Below are 23168 nucleotides of genomic sequence, written 5' to 3' on the forward strand. Positions count from 1 at the left end.
AAACACACTGCCTGACATCTTTTCATGCGTCATATTTGACAGTAAAAGATAAATCACTTTATTGCAACATTTACAATGCACATTCATAACTGTTTTCCCCTTTTTTCCCCAATGCAGATGTCTAAATCATTTGCTTTTTAAAACTAGTGAGGCTTGGTACCTTAATGCCACACTATTTATATTCTGAGACAAGAGAATATAATTTACCTTATTCCAAGGCAATTAAAATTTTACAGCTACAATTACTTATTTCCCCACAGGATTTTGGTAATCATCCTTCTCATATAATGGACTTAAGGCCCCAGCACACCCAACATGTCCTGCTTACTGCTAGATTCGTCAGGTCTGTAATTAATAATTGTGTTTAATGTTGATAAATAAAATTGTCAGTGCTCCTTCTACTAATTGGTATTCCAGATAACGGTTAATAGGTTTATTTATGCCTTAATAAAAGTCTTGTAATTTAGTTTTCCCTCTGCTAGGCAGGTCTTAATCTGTCATTACTTGTCTTATGATACTATCGGTGTAAGATGACAAGCATGGAGGAGCTTATTTACATTCAGTAGTAGACTAGATCTCCTGTTGCTGCACTGAATTACATTTTTTTTTCTTTTCACAACAAGACAGCCTCTTTAAAACAAATAATTTAAACTGTAAAGAACAAAAAGGTTCAAACAAATGGAACTTGGAAATAACTCAGGTAATGTTCTCTAGAACCAAATCAAAGTATTATCTAATTTTATAACTGGATTCAACCCCTATGTGACCAAAAAACAGTTTAAGCACATAATCAAATTTACATATTCTCATGACAATGAATCAATATTTGTACCATCCTGCCCATCACTCAGGTCTGTTTCCTGGTTCTCATCTTCAATTCAGCCTCTCATTCAACCAGGCTGTATCCGTTTTGCATGTTCTTTGTGCACAATCTATTCATGGTACAGCCTTTCTAGCCAGCCGCACAGGTAGAACTCATGTCCATTCACTGATGCTACAACATACGTTTCTCTAGCCTTGAGAAGTGCAATCTTACCTCACTGATAGCCACCCAGAACGCTGCTGCAAAAATCATTTACAAGCCTGTTGCCTCCCTTCACTCATCCCTCCCTTTCTTCTGTAGTTTCCCCCTTCTTTATTGCATCCAACAAACCTTCTCATCTTCAACTTTCTACGTCCTGTTCTCCCCACCCAACATCTCATTCTGTTTCAAAAGGTTAACTTGCCTCCAATCAGACTGTTATGCAAATTTCCATAGTCCACTTGTTAGATTTTCAAGGAACCTGCATGTCTTCTTCCATGCTGCCCCTCATATTTGGGAGGAGCTGCCCATGAATATCTGACAAACTACATTATTATCTTCCTTCAAATGCCTGCTTAAAACTGACATTTGCTGTGGGGCCTACAAAAGAACTTAACAGTTAGGCTGCTGGTGCTCTGTGGCTCCTCCCTATCATGCAGATCAACACAATATCATTGCTTACTTGCATTTCTCCATCTATTGCCTCTTTTCATAGGGTGTACAGGGTCTTTAGAGAAAAGACTATCTTTTAGTCCTGTGAAAGTATAGCGTGTTGTCATGCTACACCATAACTAAAGCTCCTAGGTCTGAGTGTAACATTAATCATTAGTAATTATTCCATGCTGAAATCAGATTAATTATTATAATTATTTCACTCTGAAACCAGAATTCTACCAGTTGACTATATGAACAAGTTCCATTTTAAGATTAGTGCACAAATTAAGAAACTTTCTTAGAATATAAAACATAAAAGCAAAACATCACCTCCAGTTAATATTTAATGAATGATGGTTATGACTAAAACACAAAAATGTGTTGGTGTAAGTCACTGAATTCTTTGAAAAGTGAAATGAGAATACAATGCAATTCCACAAGGTACAGTATTCTGCTTTATCTTTTCCCACTGGTTATAGACTATACGTTTTAAGTATCTGTCCACAGACTATCAAGAAATTACAGTAAAAGCCCTAAATAATTTATGTCAAGATAAGTGTGTAAGAAATGTCTTATACAGACACAGTTACAGTACAAAGAGCAATCAATTCTTTAATAAACAAATTAAACAAAAGCCAATAAAAAGTAACAAACCTTACTTTAGTGACAGATGATTCTGTTTTGCTTTGTTTTTTGTGAAATAGAATGAAGAGGAAAAAAATAAACTCAATAATACTATACAGGGACTTAACAAGGTCATGCTAAGCTTCAGAAAATAAGTTTGTTACAACTGACAATAACTGCATGCAAGTAAACTTATTCCTTGATTTCCCTGGGCTCTGCTACAGAATATTTGTGCTAAAAACAGCCCTAACTTAAGAGAACATGCACTTTACAGGGCTTGAAGTCAATTAAGAACTCACCACTCAACCCCAAATATTTGAGATTACTGAACAGGTCTATCACAAACCCATCAAACCCATCTATAGCCGAGTTTCTCCCCACTACCTTGCCACTTTTTTTCCCTGGGATACTTATTTATCCTTAGCCTCAGCTCCACTGCCCTTCTACTGGACTGCACATGCAGCAGAGGAATCTCTGCTAGCCTAAGGTAGCCTCCTGTTGGGGTTATAACAGAAATTTTACGTCTTTCTTTCCACTGAATGGAAATATATCTGGAATATCACTCGCCCAGATATCACTCTTATCCATAGGTATTAAGTAAGGAGACAAAACAACAAAAAGATTTATTTTGTAGGAGAAATGAATTATACAAGAAAAAGTGACCATAAGTTTAGAGAAAGAGAAAAGCCAAGACAAGTACAATTTCTTACACTCTCATGTGGCTACATACTAGCCCTCCTGAGAGTCCTGCCACTATTACAAGAAATCATCCTTCCTGTGAATTTTGCCATCCCTGACTGCTGAAGACACTCAAAAGCCTGGGATCCAAAAACCTTAGTCCTATTGTAGTTAGAGCCTAAAATACCCCTCAGCCAGCCCCTCATTAGCATTATTCTAATTGCTCATGAAGGGCTTCTGGTCCACTTCTGGGTCTGCTGCCAAGCATGCTGGGGACCCCCCCCCCACGCTCCTGTAGGATGCTCCATCCGCCCCACCATCTCAGCATTCACAAGCCACCTGGTACCTTGAGGTATGTAGAAAAAGCATTTAAAGCTGTCTCTATGTCCAAATCATCCAGTCTCTCTCAATCAATTCAGAGGGTACCGATTCAATTCAGAAAAATTAAAGGGTCTCCTGATTTGATTCGGATTTGGAGATTTGCCTGCCAAAACAGGCCAAATCTCTACCCAATCGAATCAGCAACTGAAGCTTTGCACAGCCCTAGTGGCTAATTACATTGTCAAAAAATCTGAGGCTGAAATGATTTAGTCATTGCAGGTTAGTCTAAGCTGCAAAGATTGAACCAATAAGCAGACATTCACTTTTGATTCAGGAATTTCAGCCACATGCCTGCAATTGCTCAAGCCAGAAGCTGGAGATTACTAGAGCATGGCTCTCTGGCACATAGCCAGCATGGGCTGTGTGTTTGCTTCCTCTTCCTGCTGCCCCTGAGGTCTCTGGGATTTGCAGCCCACAATCACAGCAGCAGGACTCTGCAGGGTTGCTCATCACTTCCTCTTTCTGCTTTCAGGCACCTCTGGGATTCATAGTCCACAGCTGCAGTCAGCAGTAAGTAAGCAGGGTAGAGCAGATCTGTACCTCCCCTGCCCTATGGGGAGGGGAGTTTAACCCCCCTCCCTAGCCCCAGACCCCAGCTGGGGTTTGCCGGGGGGCGGGGAGGGCCAGTGAGCCAGCCCTCACTGCTCCAGCTAGGGAGCAGAGGGGTGGGGCCAGCCCTGCTCTTTGGAGCAGACAGCACAGCCCAGGACTGCAAAGCATGCTGGGATGCTGGGGGACTCTGATTTAACTTGAACCATGAATGGGTCTGGGACAGAAGTTTCATAAATTGGTTTGACCTAAATCAGTTAAGTCTGATACTACATTCAACCAGGTTTATCTTAAACTAGTTTTAGCCATTTTCAGACTGGTTTATATGCACTGAACATCTGTCCTGTTGCAGATTTAAACCAGCTTCTGGTCACTTAACCAGGTTTATGCGTAACTTCTGTCCCTAGCCTATGTGGTTGTTTTTCCTGTCATGAGCAGACTATAACTTGGGTGCCCATCCCGCTAGTGGCCCCTTCTGTATGTGATTGGGAGTGGCAACTGTCCTTGCCCTCATATCACAATAGCAAGAGTTACTTATCCATTTTGCCTGGTTTTTCCTTCGACTAAACCATGATCAAAATCACAAAGATATATACAGACAATGTAACAGTCTATTCAATGATAAAAGCAACATCAATGGATATAGCATCCACTGACTTTCCAACAAGACTACACATGCTATAGCAGTACAACAAATACAAGAAAATCTGCAAGACACCTGATGTACCCTAAAACAGGGTGGGTTCACAATAAGTTCAAGACAAAGTTGTCTGTGAAACACAGAGGAATGTTACAAAGGAAAAAACTATGAATGCCAGGAGATTATATTAAAAAAAAGAAGATAAACAGAAATATGCTTCCTCAAACCAAAGCTCTCCTGTACCCCCTCAAGCTGAAAAAAAAAGCTAAAAAGCAGAAATCTCCCCCCTCTTCCCTCCAAATCTCAATGTCAGGCTGAAAGATTTGGACTTCCCCCCTGCACAAATGGCCCTGCAATTCCAAATCTTGCCCCTTCCTGGACTTACCCATGACTACAATTTTCCTAACTTGACAAATTATTTCATTCCATGTCCTACATCTGCATGGATGCTAATCAAAATTTTGCATTCTTCTGCAAGTTCCCCTTCAATATTCAGTGAACCCTAAATGGGAAGAGGAACCCCTGAGGTACACTAAGAATTTAAATGAACAGCTGCTATTAAAAGGTTACCAAAGTTAATATTTTTGAAACCACCCAAACAATTTAGGAGTCTAAATCTCATTTAAAAAGCGATATACTTGTAAACCTAAATCTCACTGACGGTCTTTTAGACTTATATTCCTAAATACTTACGTTTCTTTTTAAAAAAAATGAAACTATGGCTTGTAAATTGTGCAGGTACTTTAAAAAAATGTATAACTAATTTTAAGTTATTTATTCATTTTTACCAAGCTGAAGTTTCTCGAAGGGATTCTCTTGCTGAAATGAGATCAAAAGTCTGACACACACAAAGACAACTAGCTCTCAGACACCTCAGAGGCTGACTTAAATCGAGGTACTGTGATAGCCCTGAAAAACCAAATATTCTCCACATGATTCCTGTGATTCCTTCTCATTCTTTTTATTAGACCCATAAAATCTGCAGTGTCATTAACTCATAAACCCAAAAAAAACTGCACCTAATAATGTCTAGAGCTACTCCCACATATTCCAATATGGACAAAATATTCTGGGGATCTTGCTAACATAAGAAAACCACTGATATCAGCCCCTAAGTGTTCATCTGAGTTCATCTTGAGATTCCTTTTTAATATGCTACACTTTATCTACATGTAGTATGAACATTTCAGACATGATCTTCAGTAGAATTCTTCTTGCCCCTAAAGGAAGGCAAATACATGATAAAATAATAAAGACAGACAAATTCAAGGACTGGTCCCGCAAATAAGTTTTGGGGATGTCTAAACCCTTGCAGGAGGTTTAAGAAAACAGGGAAACTAGTTTGCAGTAGTTCTCAAACTTTTTACAGCCTCAAGGTACCCTCCTCATTAGAATCAAGACACCTCTCAGAAAGTCTTTTCTCTTAGTTTTCAATTATTTTTGGACTACATAAAACAGAGCAATTCTTATGTTGCAAAGAACTCACAAAGATCAAACAGGCCAGAATGCTTTTGTAAACCATGGATTCCTATTTGAAACAGATAAAATCGTCTTGTGAATCACATGTAGATATTTGTACATCTACTGGTGCTAATATAATGTGATATCTCATGGCACCCTTAAAAGGATCTTGCGTTGTCCCAGGGTACCACGGCTCCCTGGGTGAGAAGTACTGCTCTAATTAGAGGTCCACCGATACATTGGTTCATATCATATTGGCACCAATAAAAGGAAAATTGACATTATCAGCAATCAGCTTTTTTTGGCTGATATGGCCGATAATGTCGCCTATAAGTGCCATGTACATGCGCAGAGCCACAGCATGCATGTGGCCGAGTGCAGCCCAGCAGCTTGGAGAGCGGTGTCTGGCTGGTAAGTCTGTGGGGGGAAAGGGGCAGGGGAAGGGAAGGGACGTAGTGGGGCAGATCAAGGCCCCCATGGTGAGGGAGGGAGTGGAGCTTTGGTAGACACTGCACACAGCCAGGGTGGGGCGCAGTGCAGGACAGAGCTGCAAGCAGCAAATCTGGAAGGTGCAAAGTGGCAGCTCCCACTGCTGTGTGCACCCCCGAGGAGACCTGGGGGCATGTGCCCCCTGCATCTGTGAGAAGGGTGTGGGATGAGGGCAGGCTGCGTGCTCGCAGCCGGGAGCACTGCTGGGCTCTTCCCTGTGGCAGGGGAGTTGGGGGGAGCCTGGGCCAGGGCTGCACTCAGGCTGGGCAAGGTGGGCAGTGGCAGCACAGGGAGGGGGGAGGGCTACAGCTGATAGCCAATATACAGACCATATCCCTTCATAGCCCCTCTCCCAGTACGGCTGCCGCCTGCTCCGAGCACAGCTGTATATTGACAATCAGTTGTAGCCTTCCCCTGTACTCCCCCATCCCAGTGCTGCCACTGCCCACCTTGCCCACCCTGAGTGCAGCCCCGGCTCTGAGCACACAGCCCGCCCTCATCCCATGCCCTTCACACAGATCCAGGGGGCACATGCCCATGCCTCCCCTAGGGGTGTGTGCACCAGCAGGAGCCACCCACTCCTGCGTTTCCCGGATGAGCCACTTGTGGCTCCATTCCACGCCCCACCCCACCTGTGCAGTGCTTGCCCCTGCCCCAGCCCCACTCCCTCCCTCAACACAGGGGTCTTGATCTGCCCCCCCAGTGCCTCTTCCCTCCCTCAAGCCCTTTCCCCCACCACAGACTTACCAGCCTGATGAGGTTCTCCAAGCTGCCAGGCTGCATATTGGCAATTGGATCAGTATCAGCTGATACAGCTCGTTAATAAATCAGCCATCAGTATTGGCCCAAGAAATCTTTAATAAGTGCACCCCTAGCTCTAACAGTTGAGCTCCATCTGAGTAGCTGGGATACTGGCCTTCTGGAATTGAGGCCAGCATGATTAATATGAAAAACTAAACTAAACTAAGAAATGAGGGAAGAAGATTAGAAAAGATGTGATCTCTGTGTTTGCTGTTAGCACATAGGAAGAGAAAAATTAAGTAACCCAGGATACAGGAATTGATAAAGGAATATCAGAAGGCTGGATGTAGAGCAAGAAGCAGCAAAAGATATTAATATTTATGAGAACAGTAGTCAGAAAGATAATAGTGTTTAAGAAGTGCCTACACGTAATCCAGGAAATAGACAGTGGCCAATAAGAAACAACCAAAATGTTTGTCTACTAAGGAGTGGGGAAAACAAAGGAGAGGAACTAGAATTACAGGTGCAGAACACAAAATTTGAAGTTATAGAGATAATAGAAATATGATAGAAGGACAATCACAACCTGGAACACAGAAATGGAAGGGAATGATCCATTCAGGAAAGGTGGTGGTGGTGGGACAACACTGTACACTAATTAAGTGATACACTGTAAATAAATCACAATAGAGAGCATAGATAAAACTAAATATTTTTAGGTCAAAGGCATTTTGGGGAAGAAAGGAAAAATGGTAACAGACTTTCGATTGAGCCAGTATTGGAAGTCTCTACTGAGACTTCCAAGGTCTGCTTCCAAGGTCAGAGTTAGATATGCATAGAGATCTCTAACATTATTTGAGACAGGCAAACTATTACCAGGAATTGTGTCATGAGTGATTAACTTCCCGGATATAGATGCTATTATGTTACTAATGCTACTAATGCAAGCCAATGCTACTAATAACAGTAAGGCTCAAACATTTCTGGTTGAGATACCTGATAGATTCCTTCACCAAATAGTTATTGAACCAACAAGGCAATGTTGTTTTAAATTTGTATTTGGTAGGGGGAGACATTCATTGAAGAACTGGTCATATAAAATAACCCTGAATCAAGTAATCACAAGTTATTTATCTTTTCATTTAATTTGAACTGAATCAAAAGCAGGTCTATATGGTTATCAATTTCAAAAGGACAGATTTTAAAAGCTAAGGAAACAAGCTTGTGAAGTTGACCAGACTGGAGATCGGTGACTAGAATGTGGAATAGATGTAAAGACTTGGATTTTAATTAAGTCAAAAGTGGGGAGGGGGAGGGGAGGAGGGGCAAAAAAAAAAAAAACCCAACTGAAAACTATTTGAAAACTGTATCCCAAGCTTAGAGAAATAAATTAAAGACCTAACTGGATGAATAACCACTTCAAAAAGCATACCAGAATTAAGGAGAGTCTATGAGGAATGGAAAGAAGGACTGATTCAGCGAAGAAAGCCTTCCAGGTCAGTAAGTGTAGGTATTAAACAAGAATTGGCAAAAGTCAAACTAAGTACCCTGCAAAGAAATTTAAAACAAGTAGTTTGAGAGATTTTTAGAGTTTTAGAACAAAGGTTCTTTAGTCAGATAAAAAAGAACAGAGGAAAAAAAATCTTGTGGCTACCATGCAATGAGAACAGAGATTAAAAGGACTGAAACTCTGGGTTCCTCCCATCACCCGACTTCAGGTGAGTGCTCTCAATGCTAAGCTATATTTGCATATGTGTAGCCCACCCCAAGCTTCAGTTGTAAAATCTGAGCAGATAAGATTTTGCACTGTCAAAAATAGCCTGTAACTTGGTTAGCTGCATTAACTTGAAGTCAGGCAGAGGGTAGGATATAGTGGCACCTAGTCTCTGCACCAGTTAGGTTCTAAGATGCCACCCTGCCCTTCCCTTCTGTGCGCCCCCTGTATCTGTGTCAGTACAAATTCCTCCATTCTTTTCAGAATATTTACAAAACATTAGGGTTAAAATCAAACCACATTTATCATTTTAATTATTAAAATTCTTCTCCAAAAGTGACATTCAGCCCACATTTAAAATATGCTTTCATTTTCTGGATTGAAAAGGAAAACAAGGTACAAGTCCAGCTTCAGACATGAATTATAATGAAAGGTAATGAACAGTGTGTGGCATGTCAGGAATACAAGACACAGCTCTGAAACTCTGAATCGTGGGATATGGCTAAAATTTTCCATGTGCGAAATCTAACGGGGGCGGGGGGTGGGGAAAGTGTGCGTCTTAAATTCAAGGTTATCTTAGATTCAGGTAAATACGATACTTTTAATAGGGCTAACACCACTGAGGTTTGATTACAGACAAGTCAAGACAAGAGTTATGACCTGAAATAAAGCCAGAGACAAGCCTCATGGGGAAATAGTTCACTGAAAGATTAAGCTTTAATGTACCTTTCTGATTACATGTTTTGGTATTTAGGGAATCCAATATATATATTGATGATTCTCTTTAAAATCTATACAAACAAAAAAAATTCCAATAAAATATACAGAAACCAGTTTTACACTAATTCGAAATTGATGGTAAACGAGCATGCATTATCTATGGAAACTGATCCTATTATATTCATAACTGTCATTTTGAGATGCCAACTTATAGAGCTGCTATTTTGGCATTAAGCATCAATAACTACTGATCAGAGTTTTTGTAGGGCAAAAGGAAGTAAAAAACACATTATATCCTTCAAATCTCTTCCAAATAAGAAAAGTCATAAATAAGGAAATAACAGCCAAAACGTTGACACACTGCATGGCACCATCATAATCTAAATCAGCAGTTCGCAACCAGGGTGCCACAAGATGCTTTTAAGGGTGCTGCAAGGGTGCTACTACTCAGTACTGTATGTTGGGCACAAATGAGTGGAAGTGTATATGCAAAGCCATCCACTGGCATGCCAACAAGAAATTTAAAGAAAATTAGACTGCCAAAACCATATAGCTTTCTTCATCAAGGAATTCAAGCCATTAGAAGATATCATCTGTTTTTCAGGGGTTATAGCTATGTTGGTCTAAAGATCTAGGCAGACAAGGTTATTTGGGTAAATGTAATATCTTTTATTAGACCAACTAAATAGTTGGAAAAACTGTACTTTACAAGCTTTCCAGCAGAAATACCCTTCTTCAGGCATAGGGAGAGTCTGCTGGTGTTTGTGTACTCTCTTGAGTGGAACAGAAGCTTAAGCCAATATGGAAATGCAGGTCTGTGAAAATGCAAGTGTGGCAGGGAAGATCAAAGGTGATGGGAGTTAATGGGTGTGACAGGTATGTGGGAAGGGGAAAAAAAAATACAGAAGGGAATGTTGACCGGTGATAAAATGTAGCTGGTAAACCGTTGAGAGGTTACCTGGGGCTACCGGATGGCAGGCATGCGTATCTACACAAAACCAGTAATCACCCTAAACACACCAAGAAAGCTGTAATATATAGCCAAGCCCTTTGATACCACCAAATTTGTACTGAGAATACCCATCATTCTCACGTCACAAATCTCAAACAGGCTTTCACTCAACAAGGACACTTGTCCGGAGAGATAAATCACACTTTTGAAAGAGCCACTCAGACACAAGATTTTGTCCTAAAGCTTGTAAAGAACAATTTTCCCAATTATTTAGTTTGTTTAATAAAAATATCATGCTGTCAGCCATTTACAGTCTATTATAAAAATATATTTTTTAAAATTACCTGTTTTGCCAACAACTTCCTGTAATTCAGCAACAGAAGTTATTATTGCAGCAAGGAGGTCAGAACTCGCAAACCAGCTGAGAGCTTCAAGGCAACGCAACTGTTCCTTTTGAGGTTCTGTGAATCAAAAATATAGTAATACATTAATATATGTATTACACTATATCTTTAGCTATTCAGAAACTAATCAAAATAAAATGCATACAAAATTCCTACTCAAAGCTGATCTTTCCTTAAGGAAATTTTAGATCAGTGGTTCTCAACCATTTTATATGCAAGGTATCCCACTATAATTTTGTGACTGGGGTAGCACCCTAGTTGAGAACTACTGTCGTAATGTCTCAGTTCACCTACTTGATTGTCAGGCTACTGTGCTGACTCCACTAGTTGAAACTGCTTTGCATGCCTCTTATTCTAGGAGGCACCTGTGGAACCTAAATGGGAAGTATCTATGACAGGAGCAGGTACTCCTGCCTGCATTAGGTTTGTAGGCACAGATGCCTCTTAGAAACAGGTGCACAGAGCAGTTTCACCTGGCTGACACTGTTGCAGCACCCTTAAAAGCGTCTTGTGGCATCCTGGTTGAGAACTGCTGATTTAGATTATGATGGTGCCATTCAGTGTGTCAACATTTTGGTTATTTCCTTTTTTATGACTTCTTATTTGGAAGAGATTTGAAAGGATATAATGTGTTTTTTACTTCCTTTTGCCCTACAAAAAGAAAAAAGCCCCTCTAAATTTAAATTGAAAATGTCTCCGCACAGAGCTATATTTTGATTCAAGGATTATTTTGGTCATTTTACTGTCAAATGCATCTTACAACATTTGACTGCAAAAGATGAATGTCTGATTTATTTTTTTAAGTAGAAGCTTTTCTCTAGGTCTGCATTTGTTTGTAAATTGCCATCACTATAATAAATGTTTGTAAAACATTGATCTAAAATATTCATCCATCTATCTATCCATCTTTCTATCTATAGTTACAGATCTATGCATCGCTCCTCTTTCAGTTTTCAAACTGATCCTAGTACTTGGGTTTTAGGAAACCTCTAAACCAATATTTTCCTACATTTTTTAAAGTTGCTAGGTGTACGATCACCAGTTGTATTTTTAAAATAATTATTACTACTACTACTGTTACTATTAGTACCATTATTATTATTGCTAAGCAATAACAGTGTAATTTGACAGAACCAAATATCTTACTTGGCAGATCAAACTTGTCCTTGGACTGTCCTATGCAAACAAGGATTCCTACACCTTCTCTGAAACCATCTACCCAGGAGAAAAGAGAACTACATGACTGTCCCAAAATTTGAAGCCTGTTTGCTGCCAGAACTGCAATAACACCTTTCCGGAATACACATATCATGCCTTTGAAGTGTTTTTTCTTTATCTTCAGTTCATCTTGCTTCTTTTCCTCTATTCCAGACAAAGCATAAACAAGAGTCCTAATTTCCTGGTTGAGTGCTTCATAGGTGTGGACTTGATCCTGCAGAAAGTCTCTTTGTGTAGACAAGGCACAAGTTCGGCTGTATAGAGGATAGAAGGCACCAGCCATTAGTGCGCAGGCTGCAAGCAGAGATGAGCAGTCCTTTTGAGCCTGGGTTAACGTACTTTTCAAGTGGGAATGTTCAAGGACCAACTTCTCCCGCACGTTTTCAATCACAGAAATTTTTTCCTTGTTTTTTTCTGCCATTTCTTGATATTTCTAAAAAGTCAAAAGGAATTGTTAACTAAAGTATTTCTTAAATTAAAAATGAGTTCAGTAGATATTTATAGTTAAACCTTACAGGATAACTTTCTTTATACCATCTTTTTCTATTCAGCTCCAACAGGATAGTGAATTAAAAATACGTATAAAAAAAATCACAATAGAAATTATCAGATCTAGTTATTATAATGGAATTATTTTACATTATTCTTTTCTCTTTGATGAATAGCTATATCATAAATCTAAAAATATGTTATCACATTTGTGATACAGCACTTGTCTTCTACACTGCTATAGAGAACATGGATTCTAATTTTCAGATCTCACAAGCTGAAGACAGAGTACAATACCATACTCAACCTATAAGTTAGTTATTTCTTGAAAAAGTTTCCCAAAAGCAGAAGACAAATTAATTTAGAAGAAAGAGGTGTAAAAAATAAAAAAGGAAAAACTTTGGGAAATAAAACTAGACAGATTGGCAGCAGCTGGGAAGGGGAAGTAAAGGTGATTTCTTAATTAGTTTGTAATCAACCCCCTACTTACATATTCATGGCTTAATTATGCCTCAAACAGAAGTGTGTTCTCAAACAAATACTAGTAAAAAGTATTGTTTTTATTTTGACCAGCCATTGGTGGCTTTTTTATTTTTCAATTTAAAAGATCTGCTTTTGTTATAACTAAATACAATTGCAGAGAATTATGAATTTTATTAATTGAATTGTTAAAAACATATAATAAAGTTAATAAAAAGTTCTCAAGCTTGTCCTTTCAGCCAGTGAATGAACAGGTAAGATTTATACTGTGCTCTTAGAAAATCCAGTTTTCTGCACTCTAGGGTGCACACCAAATTCCAGAATCATGTACCAAAAAACACGTCTTCCAGCCTCTGATCATTTGTATTGATCATTGTGGCAGAGCACAGGGTGTCTCTGCCACTTTAAGGGCCTGGAGCTGGCAGCCTCCAGGTGCCTGATTAGGGCAGCCATTTTGGGGCCTATATAAACAAGGCAGTTTGGCTGCAGAAGGTCAGGCAGCAACATTGCCTGGCCAAAGGGTTGCTGTGAACGAACCGGAGGTAAGGGGGAGCTGCAAGGGGATGGCAGGAGGCTCCAGGTCCTGGGCATGACCTGAAACTGCACCCTGCCGGGAGTGGGTGGCCTGGTGGGGCTCTCAGTGGCGCGGGAGCCCCCAGGAAATGCCCGGCCAGTTATCACCCCGGTGAAAGGTGAGTCGGGGCGCCTTAACCCCTAGCTCCCACCACCACCGGGTGGGTGACCCCTGAGTGTGATAAGGGCCAAGAGAGCCAGTGTGATGAGGGGCCCAGAGAGGGCGGACCCCGAGAGTGGCAGTGATGTGGGCGAGGTGCTGCGGTGGCTCCTAGGAGGAAGGGAGTAGCGGCACGTTGAGGCCCAGTGATAGAGTGAGTGGCTAGAGAGACCCAGCCCGAAGGGAAGAGTACCCTCGACTGGCACATGCTGGGGCCAGGACCAAGTGGGTCAAAAGGGCCAGGGGCCCACCGCGAGGGACGCCCAAGAGCCGGGGGCCTGGGGTCCCGACTGGCCTTGAGGTGGGCCAGGGCAAGAGGCCAAAGGTTCCGGGGGGAACCACACCCGAGAGGGGAAGATAGCTTCGGGGGGATGAGGTAGCCCAGTTGACGGCGGAGTGGCCGCCTGTGTAGCGAAGATCATAGTGGGGTCTTGCATGGAAGATTCTGGGGCCCAGTGTGGGGCCGGTGAGGTAGAACACCATGATGCCATCTGTGAGGCTTGGGCTGCGGTATTAGGGGAGGCAGAGCGCCCCCGGGCATCAGGGCATTACAATGGGCAGCCTCCCGCTTAATTGACATCGATATCTGAATCAATTATCATCAAAGGCGTGGCAGTCAAGAGAAGTGGGCGTTTGCCCAGAGACAGGTGGGCGGGCCACGAAGAGCTCGGCCCTGAGTAGGCCTGCTGTCACGGTGACAGGCGGGCAGGCCACAGAGTTCGGTCCCGGGAGGCCCCCTGTCACAATCATAAGTTCCTGAATGCTAATCAAGATTACTTAGCATAGTGAGGCTGGCATGTAGATGATTAAATCAAACATCCCATTCCTTGAGCTAATTAACTAAGAATGGGAGGAAGAATGACAATTCAAAGAATTTGAGAGAAAAAAGCCTGAGCAACCATCATTGTCTTTCTATTTTTGACTCAGGATGAGAATAAAATAAAGTATATTTTCTATAAATTGATGAAGGTATAAAATAAAATATTCAGTACAAGTAAATTATTTCCCAGTTTTATCAACATTTAGGGCTTATGTAAATATATAAGCCCTTATATAGTGCTTATATAATCAATTTAGTAGTTGTTAAATTTTGAAGTAATTTAAAGAGTTATTATAGAGAAGCAGCTATTTTTTTTTTCAAAGAGGCATTGTATATGCATTTGTTTGAGATAGTTTAGAAACAGCAAAGCCTCCATTTGTACAGAGGGTTGGATTAGATCAGTGGGGCCAAGGTTTTTGGCAGGCATGCTACAAATTGGCCCCAGACCCTCCCTGAGTGCCACTCCAGTTCTCTTCCCCTGTTGTCCAGTCTGTGGCTCTGCTTCCAACTTCCTGCCCAATCTCCTGCTCTGCATTCTGCTGTATCTGCCACTGTGCTGCCTCTCTCCTCACTGATCTGCCATGTACCACTTGCAGTGCGCATGCTGCAGGCTGGCCACCCCTGGATTAGATAACCTTTGATGTCTCTTCCAACTCTATGACTTCAAGAAGAACCAAGTAACAGGTCTACATTCACATCAATATATTACACATACATGCACAGAAAGGCAGAAAGATACTTCATAAATTACAGCAAAATTATGATTCTCGTCACTATACAGGCAACCTCTGTGGGAAAGATGAAATGGCTAAGTGGAAAAGGCAAGAAAACCTTGAAATCGTGGAAAGTCCTAAGATCAATGAGGAATCAGAGAGACAAACCCTGTGCTTGTACTGAGCATGGATTAGATCTATCAGGAAAATATGAACACTCGGTACCGCAGAAAAATTAGGTTTACAATATAAATGACAGAACTTGTGGTTACCAATACAATACAAATGAAAGAGCATTTATTCATTTCATTCTCCTCTTAATTTCTGATTAATTTTATTAAATTACAAGATTCTCAGTGCAGGACAAGTGTTGAGGGTTACAATTTGTTTGAGCGACCAAGATGCAAACTAGTTATAGGGATTTTTTTTTAATTTAAATCCAAAATTACAATACAAGAACCTGTTCCGTTTAAGAAGTATTATTAATTTTGCAAAGGCAAGTAACCATAAATCAAGAAAATGCCAAAATGAATGTAGCCCATGCAACTTAATTTTGCCTTCTTGTAAGGAACCAATGGTCTGTTCCAACATTAGTCTGAATCTATGGAGACCTGAAGTCAATTCCCTGTTCAATCACAAACTGCCTGTATTTCTTGAACAAATTGCATCAGGCTAGATCTAAAACAAGAGCTTAGGTGTTTTGAAGTCAAGTAGTGCAACACCTAATTTAGGTACTTGGCTCCCAAAACAGAATCCACTACCCTGAAGTTCAGTGCCTAAGTTGCTTATACATATATAGGGGGGTAAAAACCCTGTCTTTGAGTGGAATTCAGAACAACACACACATTAAGCAGGGAGTCAACAGGAAATGCTGAGAAGGAAGGGTGTCTTAGAAATCCCCTCCTCTCACACAGTGCTCGTTGATGACCACTTTGGATTTCAAGGAGGCTCCTATGTCAGACTGGAATCTGCTTTGGAATTAGTCCCTTAAGTCATTCTTAAAAAAAAATAGAGCAGGTGTCATCCCTTTGGTTTATAGTATGGACAGAGATGGAGAAAGTGGGGTTCCCCTTTACATACTGCCAGTGTTTGGAGCACTTGCCCTCAACAGGAAGTGTTCAAACCCACATCTCTCACCTCCCAGAAAACTGTCCTAAACACAAGGCTTTGGGTTATTCTACAGTTGGCACTTGCCACCCTCTATGTCAGAGGTTCCCAACCTCTGGGCCATGGCCCGATGCCAGGCTGCGTAGGGTTGGCTGCTAGTCTCCAGGAGGGCTGGCTGCCAGACCGGAAGTGACCGCAGACTGGCAAACTGCGAACTGGAAGTGACCAGCATGCTGTGGACCAGCAGCCACCCCTTTTTTATATCGAGTACAAAAAAAAGTGTTGGCTGCCTGCATGCAGTATGCCAGTCACTGCTGGTCCACAGCTTGCCAGTCTGTGGTCACTTCCTGTCTGTGGTTTGCCAGTCCTCAGCATAAAAAGTTTGGGAACCCCTGCTCTATGTGATATTGCTAAAGCTGTGCGACTCTGAAGAAGAGAATGTAAGAAAGACTGGGTCAGAGAAAAAGAAGAAGGAATATGACTCCAGCTTGGGCATATGGATGGGAAAGAGGTGTCCTGGGTTTTGGTTCTTGCTCCAATAACTGTTTATGTATTTTACCCAGTGAATGTTTAGTGCAATGGTGGCCACACTGCAGCTTGCGAGCTACATGCAGCTGGCCGGTATGGTTCTTGTGGGTCTCCAGGGGAAACTGGGCTGCCACCTCAGGGGAAGTAGGCAGGGCTCCAGTGGAGAACCACTTCCTGCTCTGCAGCTGCTCTGGATTGCTCAGCAGCTCCCCCTCACACACACTCTTTGCAGCTGCGCTGAGTCACTCAGCACTCCCCACCCCCCCAGCTTCGGTGGAGGATCAGATGTGGCTCCGAGGGTGAGTAACTCTGGCCACCCCCATTTTAGTGTCCTGCCATTTACAGCATTTATACTATTAGTATTTTAAAATGTGTTAAGGCACAAACTACATCTAAAATTTCAATCTACATCTTCACTGACTGCCTGTCTTGTATGCATACCAGCCCAGCCTCCGCTTCTTTACTTTTCATTCCATCCAGGAACAGCACACACCAACTGCTGAAACTTCCTCAGCCTGACAAAGGGTTTTTGAACCTGAAAGCTTGCTTAAAATTTTTTTTTCCAACTATTTAAGTTCGTCTAATAAAAGATATCAGATTCACCCAAAGAACTTTGTCTGCCTCAAGGCACAAAGACTTTTGGCCATCATTTTACTTACAGTATGCTATTATTGTAAAAGAAAGCTTGAAATGGTAGCTGGAAGGCACAGAAACATCAAGTCTCTAAGTCAATTTGGACTTAGAGATGAAAGGCCAGCACCTAAGCAAGCAAATTTAGACCACAAGCAGACATTTCATAGACATGTGGGCTAGAAGAGACCCCAAAGGATCATCAAGTCCAGCCCCCTGCCCCTGGGGCAGGAAGTCAGCAGGGCTCACAGGATCCCAGCAAGATAAACATCCAAATGTGTCTGAAGGCATTCAAAGTGGGTGGTTGAACCGCCCCTGGTGGCAGTCTATTCCAAACCTTGGGGGCTCACACAGTAAAGAAGTTTTTCCTTACGTCCAGCCTGAATCAGTTGCGGCGGAGTTTGTGACCGTTCGATCTTGTCATCCCTTGGGGTGCTCTGGTGAACAGATGTTCCCCCAGATCCTGATGAGCACCCCTGATAAACTTATACGTGGCCACCAGATCACTCCTGAGCCTGCGCTTTTCTAGGCTGAACAGTCCCATGGCTCTCAGCCTCATCATAAGGTCTGTTTTCCTGACCCCTGATCATGCGCGTGGCTCTCCTTTGGACTCTCTCAAGCTTCTCCACATCCTTTTTGAACTGCGGAGCCCAAAACTGGACACAGTACTACAGCTGCGGCCGAGTACACCAAGTACACTTGGTACTCACCAAGGCCGAGTGCAATGGGAGAATGACGTCCCAGGATTTTCTTGAGAAGCATCTATGGATGCAAGCCAGCGTTTTGCTCGCTTTACTAGCTGCAGCATCACGTTGAAGACTCATGTTCATCTTGTGGTCAATCATGACCCCCAAGTCCCTTTCATCTGTAGTGCTGACCAGTGTAGCACTGCCGAGTCTATAAGCACGCTGCAGGTTTTTTCTCCCAAGTTGGAGAACCTTGCATTTTTCGATGTTAAACACCATCAGGTTCTCATCTGCCCATTTCCTGAGCCTGTCAAGATCTGCCTGGATCACCCTCCTGTCCTCAGGCGTGGACATTTTACCCCAGAGTCTGGTGTTGTCGGCAAACTTGGCCAGTCCGCTTCTGACACCAATGTCCACATCACTGATGAAGATGTTAAAGAGTATAGGCCCTAGGACAGAGCCTTGGGGGATCCCACTGGTCACAGGGCACCACGACGATTCACATCCGGCAACCACCACCCCCTGGGTCCTGCCGTGGAGCCAATTCCCCAGCCAGAGGATCATGGTGAGGTCAAGGCCACAGTTAGCCAGTTTTGCCAAGAGGTGATCATGGGATACCAGATGGAAGGCTTTTTTTAAAGTCAAGATATACGACATCAATCTCTTCCCCCTTGTCCAGGTGATAGGTCACCTGGTTGTAAAAGGAGATAAGATTGGTCAAGTAAGACCTACCCGCAACAAACCCATGCTGGGTATCCCTCAGGATATTGCCATCAGCTAGTCTGTTAAGGATGGCCTCTTTAATCTTTTCCAAGGCCTTCCCCTGGATAGAGGTCAGGCTGATGGGGGAGTGGAAGAGCAGGGGAAAGCTCCCTGTGCTTTCTCCAGGGTGGGGGTCTCTATTCTACTCTAGCTTTGGAGAAGAGGCGGGGAGCACTGGTGGCTTCTCCCTTCCCTCCCAGACCAGCCTGGGAGGTAAGAAAGGCAAAGCCCCCATCCTCTTCCCCAAGCACTCAATGGCAGCTGCTCCCCTCCCCCTCCACTCCTGGAATGCTCTGGGAGGGAACAGTGGAGCAAACCTCCTTGCCCAGTCCCCAGACCAAGGACCCTAGTCTGGGGAGCAGGCAGGGGACAGTGAGCAGGTGCTCCTCCACACTGCTTCTCTGTCCATTCAGAGTCTAACAATGAGACCGGGAGCAATGTAAAGCCCCTTGCCCACTTTTCACACTGAAGCCTCTGGAGTGTAAGAAGCTGAAATGGAGCAGCTGGTGGCTGCTCCTTTCCTCCCCTTCCCTTCCAATCTATGCGACAGACAGAAGCAGCTGCCTACCCACACCTTCTCTGGACTGGGGTGACCCTGGTCTCCAGAAGACATGGAAACCTTTCTCCTGGTTCCACTCCTTCTGATTCCTCCTGGAGTTAAGCTTGGAGAAACTGGACAAACATTCGTTCACCCACGAGTAACGCTCTCAGGACTGACTTCTCCCTGGTTGGAGTTTGCTTAGTTTTCTCCCAGAATTGTGAGTTTTGGTCCAGGAGAAAGAACATCAATGTTCATACACGTTTGGTTTCTACCAGAATGGGGATTCTCCCAGTAGCAGCTGAATGACTGTACGTGGTCTTAAAAAGAAATGCACTAGTATCAGTACTCAATTTACTACTTACTTTTAATACGTTGTTACACAGCTAAATGAGAAAAATAAACAAAAGGTTAAAACCTTTAAAAATATTTTAGAGTATATAGATCATTCTTCCATTGCAAACACTAGTTTTAAAAAAGCAGCATCTTGGTTTCTTTTTAATAGCCTTCATTTGTTTTTTGCCTTACATTACAGTTTCTAATATCTTCTTGAATGTTTACGAGTACATTTTTTGAAAGAGATAGCAGATTTTCTCCTCTTAGAGGTTTGTGGGCAGATTCCCTGTAGTGTAAGAGCTTTCAGGTGGGTTATAGAATTCTCTGGACTTCAAAAATCCTTAAAAAAAATTATACCCTCTCCTGGGAAGTAGGAACTCTATTTTATCCCGTTGCTTGATGGGCTCTTGTCCTTTATGTTAGCAAGAAGACAGATTGCAAACTAGAGACTTAATGCCACTTAGACTTCAAAAGTTTCATTATATTTCAAATATTTTATTTTTCTGTTACTACACCAACTCTTGATACTATTGTAATATACCAGTCCTCAGTTCATTCACCTCCAAGCTGAAATCCCCCCAAAAGTAGAAATCATTATTTCATTTAATTTACTATCATTAACTGGCATTTGGGATTCAGAAGACATTCTTATCTTATTCTACATATTCTACATTCACATTCCACTATAGTTTTGAAAATGGAGGCACTTCAAAATATTTATAATTTTTATTTCTGTTTGAGGAAATTTATTGGTGGACTGTGTTCAGAAGCTACCCTACCTGGAGAGAAGAATACTGAAAAGTATTTCAAGTTTTGCTACCAACAAGAAGCCCCTGGCAAGGAAAGGCAGAGTCTATAGCCATCCTTACTGATGGTCTGTGACATACCTTCTTTGAGGGTGTACACAAACATTCGGGGAGGTTAGATCAAGTTAAAAATGGCCACCTGATCTAACATAAGTCAGGATGTGGGGAGAGGGGTTGGGGGGGTACCAGAGGGGCAAATGGGCTTGCAGGGGAGGTTAGAGAGGCAGGCAGATTTAGAAGATGGAGATCTGCAGGAGTAGGCAGGGTCCACACCAGAGACTGGGGGATCAGGGAGCTAGTGGAGTCTGCAGGGGGAGGAGGGTTGATAGAGTCCAGGAAAGTTTGGTGGGATCACGGGTTCACAGAGGTCTGAAGGCGGGCTTGGGGGGATTGTGGGCTCTCTTCCCCCAGCCCCCCAGGACCAGGGGCTAATTTTAGCCCCCCACTCCACAGACAAACCATCCCCCCCCCCACACACACACACATCTCACCCAACGCTCCCCATCATTGAGCAACGAATGGTCATATACAAGCATTCATTTCTAGCACTGGAAAATTTCCATCACTAAAAATGACTCTGGAAGAAGGAGCATTACATGCATTAAGTCTGCAGCAACCACCTTTCCTCCACTCCCTTCACCTTCCTGAGACCACAGTGATCTTAGTCTGGGGAGCAGCTGCTCCTCTCCTCCCATTCCTGGTCAGACTGGAACAGTGAGGGCGAAGCCTTACATCAGAATCCCCGGTGTGTGGAGCGGGAAGTGTGCTTGTGATGCTGTGGCCTCCATTCAGCTCTCAGTACCCAGTAGCCAAAAGGATGGTGCAGTGCGGATGCTCCCCATTTCCACCCCAACACCTTGTGCAGACTAGGATGACCTTGGTTTCTGAAAAGAATGGGAACTTTTCCTCAAGGTTCTACTCTTCCTTGCTCATTGCAGGGAGCATACAAATGTTCATTTTCCTGGAATAAGTCATCCTGGGAGCAATTTCAACCAGGCTGGAGTTGGGTTGTTTTTCTCCCAGAAACAATGTTCTTGGTTTGAGGGAAATGGTGTGAATGCTTGTGTTTCTACCTGGAGAACAGCAATTCTCTCAGTAGAGATGTAACACTTCTGCATAGCCAATATCTTGGGAAAAAAAAAAAAAGGTGTAATGGTTAGTGACAGGAAAGCAAATACAAGGATGTGGGCTCTAATCCTGTTTTTTCTAATGACCTTTTTTTTCTAATCAGGTAGAATTACGTAACACTTGTCCCTAATAATATTTCCATAGATGCCAACACTGTGGGTGCTCCAGGACTCAAGCACCCACCAAAAAAATTAGCAGGAGCTCAGCACCCAAGAGCCATGCTTGCAGATATTAAAAATAAACAAACAAAAAACTATGCTTTATCAGAAGCAGCAGCATGTTACTTCAACATGGCTCTGCAGTGCCTGTAAAGATCGGGCCCTTCAGCAGGGCTTTTTGGCACTTTTAGCTAAAGCTGATCCAATCAGGTATTAGATAAGAGCCAAAAGAGCCCCACTAAAGTGCCCGATCTTTACAGATGCTGGAGAGCGGGGTGGAAGTAACGTGCTGCCTCTTTTGTTCATGCACAGGGCTTGGCACAGGAACACACTGAGTTTAATATAAAGTGCTGGTTTTGTTTGTTTGTTTGTTTGTTTTAACATCTGCAAGAACCCTCAGGCAAAAACCAAAGTCAGCACCTATGAATACTTCCATATCTTTCAGGGACTCTTAAGTCTAAATTTATTAACAATATTAAAGTAATCTTTACCTCCTTGGATGGAAGATCATCTACAAGATCAAAAGATAAGCTACATTTTTCTCATAGAATCAGCAGTATGCTTCACTTCGTGCCATCGCTAGTTACCAGTGTGCGTCTTTAAAAAGGTAATTCAGTATATATTCTCCATGCAAAGAAAATGTTAAGAGGCTAGCATTTATCCCTGAGATACACCGAGAAGTATATAGAAGCATGTCCAGATTCTCAAACATGTTAGATTAAATTCAAGTCCAGCACCAATTTACCTTAAATTGGCTGCAAATATAATGGTGCAAAAGCAAAATTAATAGCAAATCCCCATTCACTATCTCCTGGTTCACAAATGCTCTTCAATACGTGTAGTCATTTTTACTTTGGCAAAATAAATGTAAAATAAGATGTCACTCTGTTTGGATAAGGGTTAGATCCAATCCACACAAGTGTAAGTGACTAAAGAAAGGGAAAGACAGTGACGAAGCGAGGCAGCTTGACTGTTAGAAATCAAAAACACAGACATTATACCTTGCAATTCTCTTCCCGATGACCCCTACACATGCATAAGCAGGACAAGAAAAGCGGAAATCATGAGTTTGGTTTCATGCAGTGTTCCCCAAACTTCTAAAAAGTTGATATCTCTGGAAAATGAAATTTATCATACCCCTCTTTTCAATCCTAGCATGTTAGTAGAATATTATAGGAAGAAGGAACAAGAAGGAAAAAGTTCAAAGTGAATTACAAGGCAGACCAG

General features: G+C 42.3%; 1 protein-coding gene across 5 annotated transcripts in view; it reads right to left on the reverse strand.

The window, feature by feature from the left end:
* The window catches only part of CCDC171 (coiled-coil domain containing 171), a 356091-nt gene that overhangs the window by 157493 nt on the left and 175430 nt on the right, over positions 1–23168 (reverse strand). For all 5 annotated transcript variants that reach the window (XM_059724699.1, XM_059724700.1, XM_059724702.1 and 2 more), the window contains 2 exons: positions 11956–12460; positions 10750–10866 (listed from right to left, as the gene is read on the reverse strand). In XM_059724699.1, coding sequence (XP_059580682.1) covers positions 10750–10866; positions 11956–12460 — 622 coding nt within the window. The remainder of the gene's footprint in view (positions 1–10749; positions 10867–11955; positions 12461–23168) is intronic.

This window comes from Alligator mississippiensis, chromosome 3 (assembly GCF_030867095.1).
Source record: "Alligator mississippiensis isolate rAllMis1 chromosome 3, rAllMis1, whole genome shotgun sequence".
NCBI lineage: Eukaryota > Metazoa > Chordata > Crocodylia > Alligatoridae > Alligator > Alligator mississippiensis.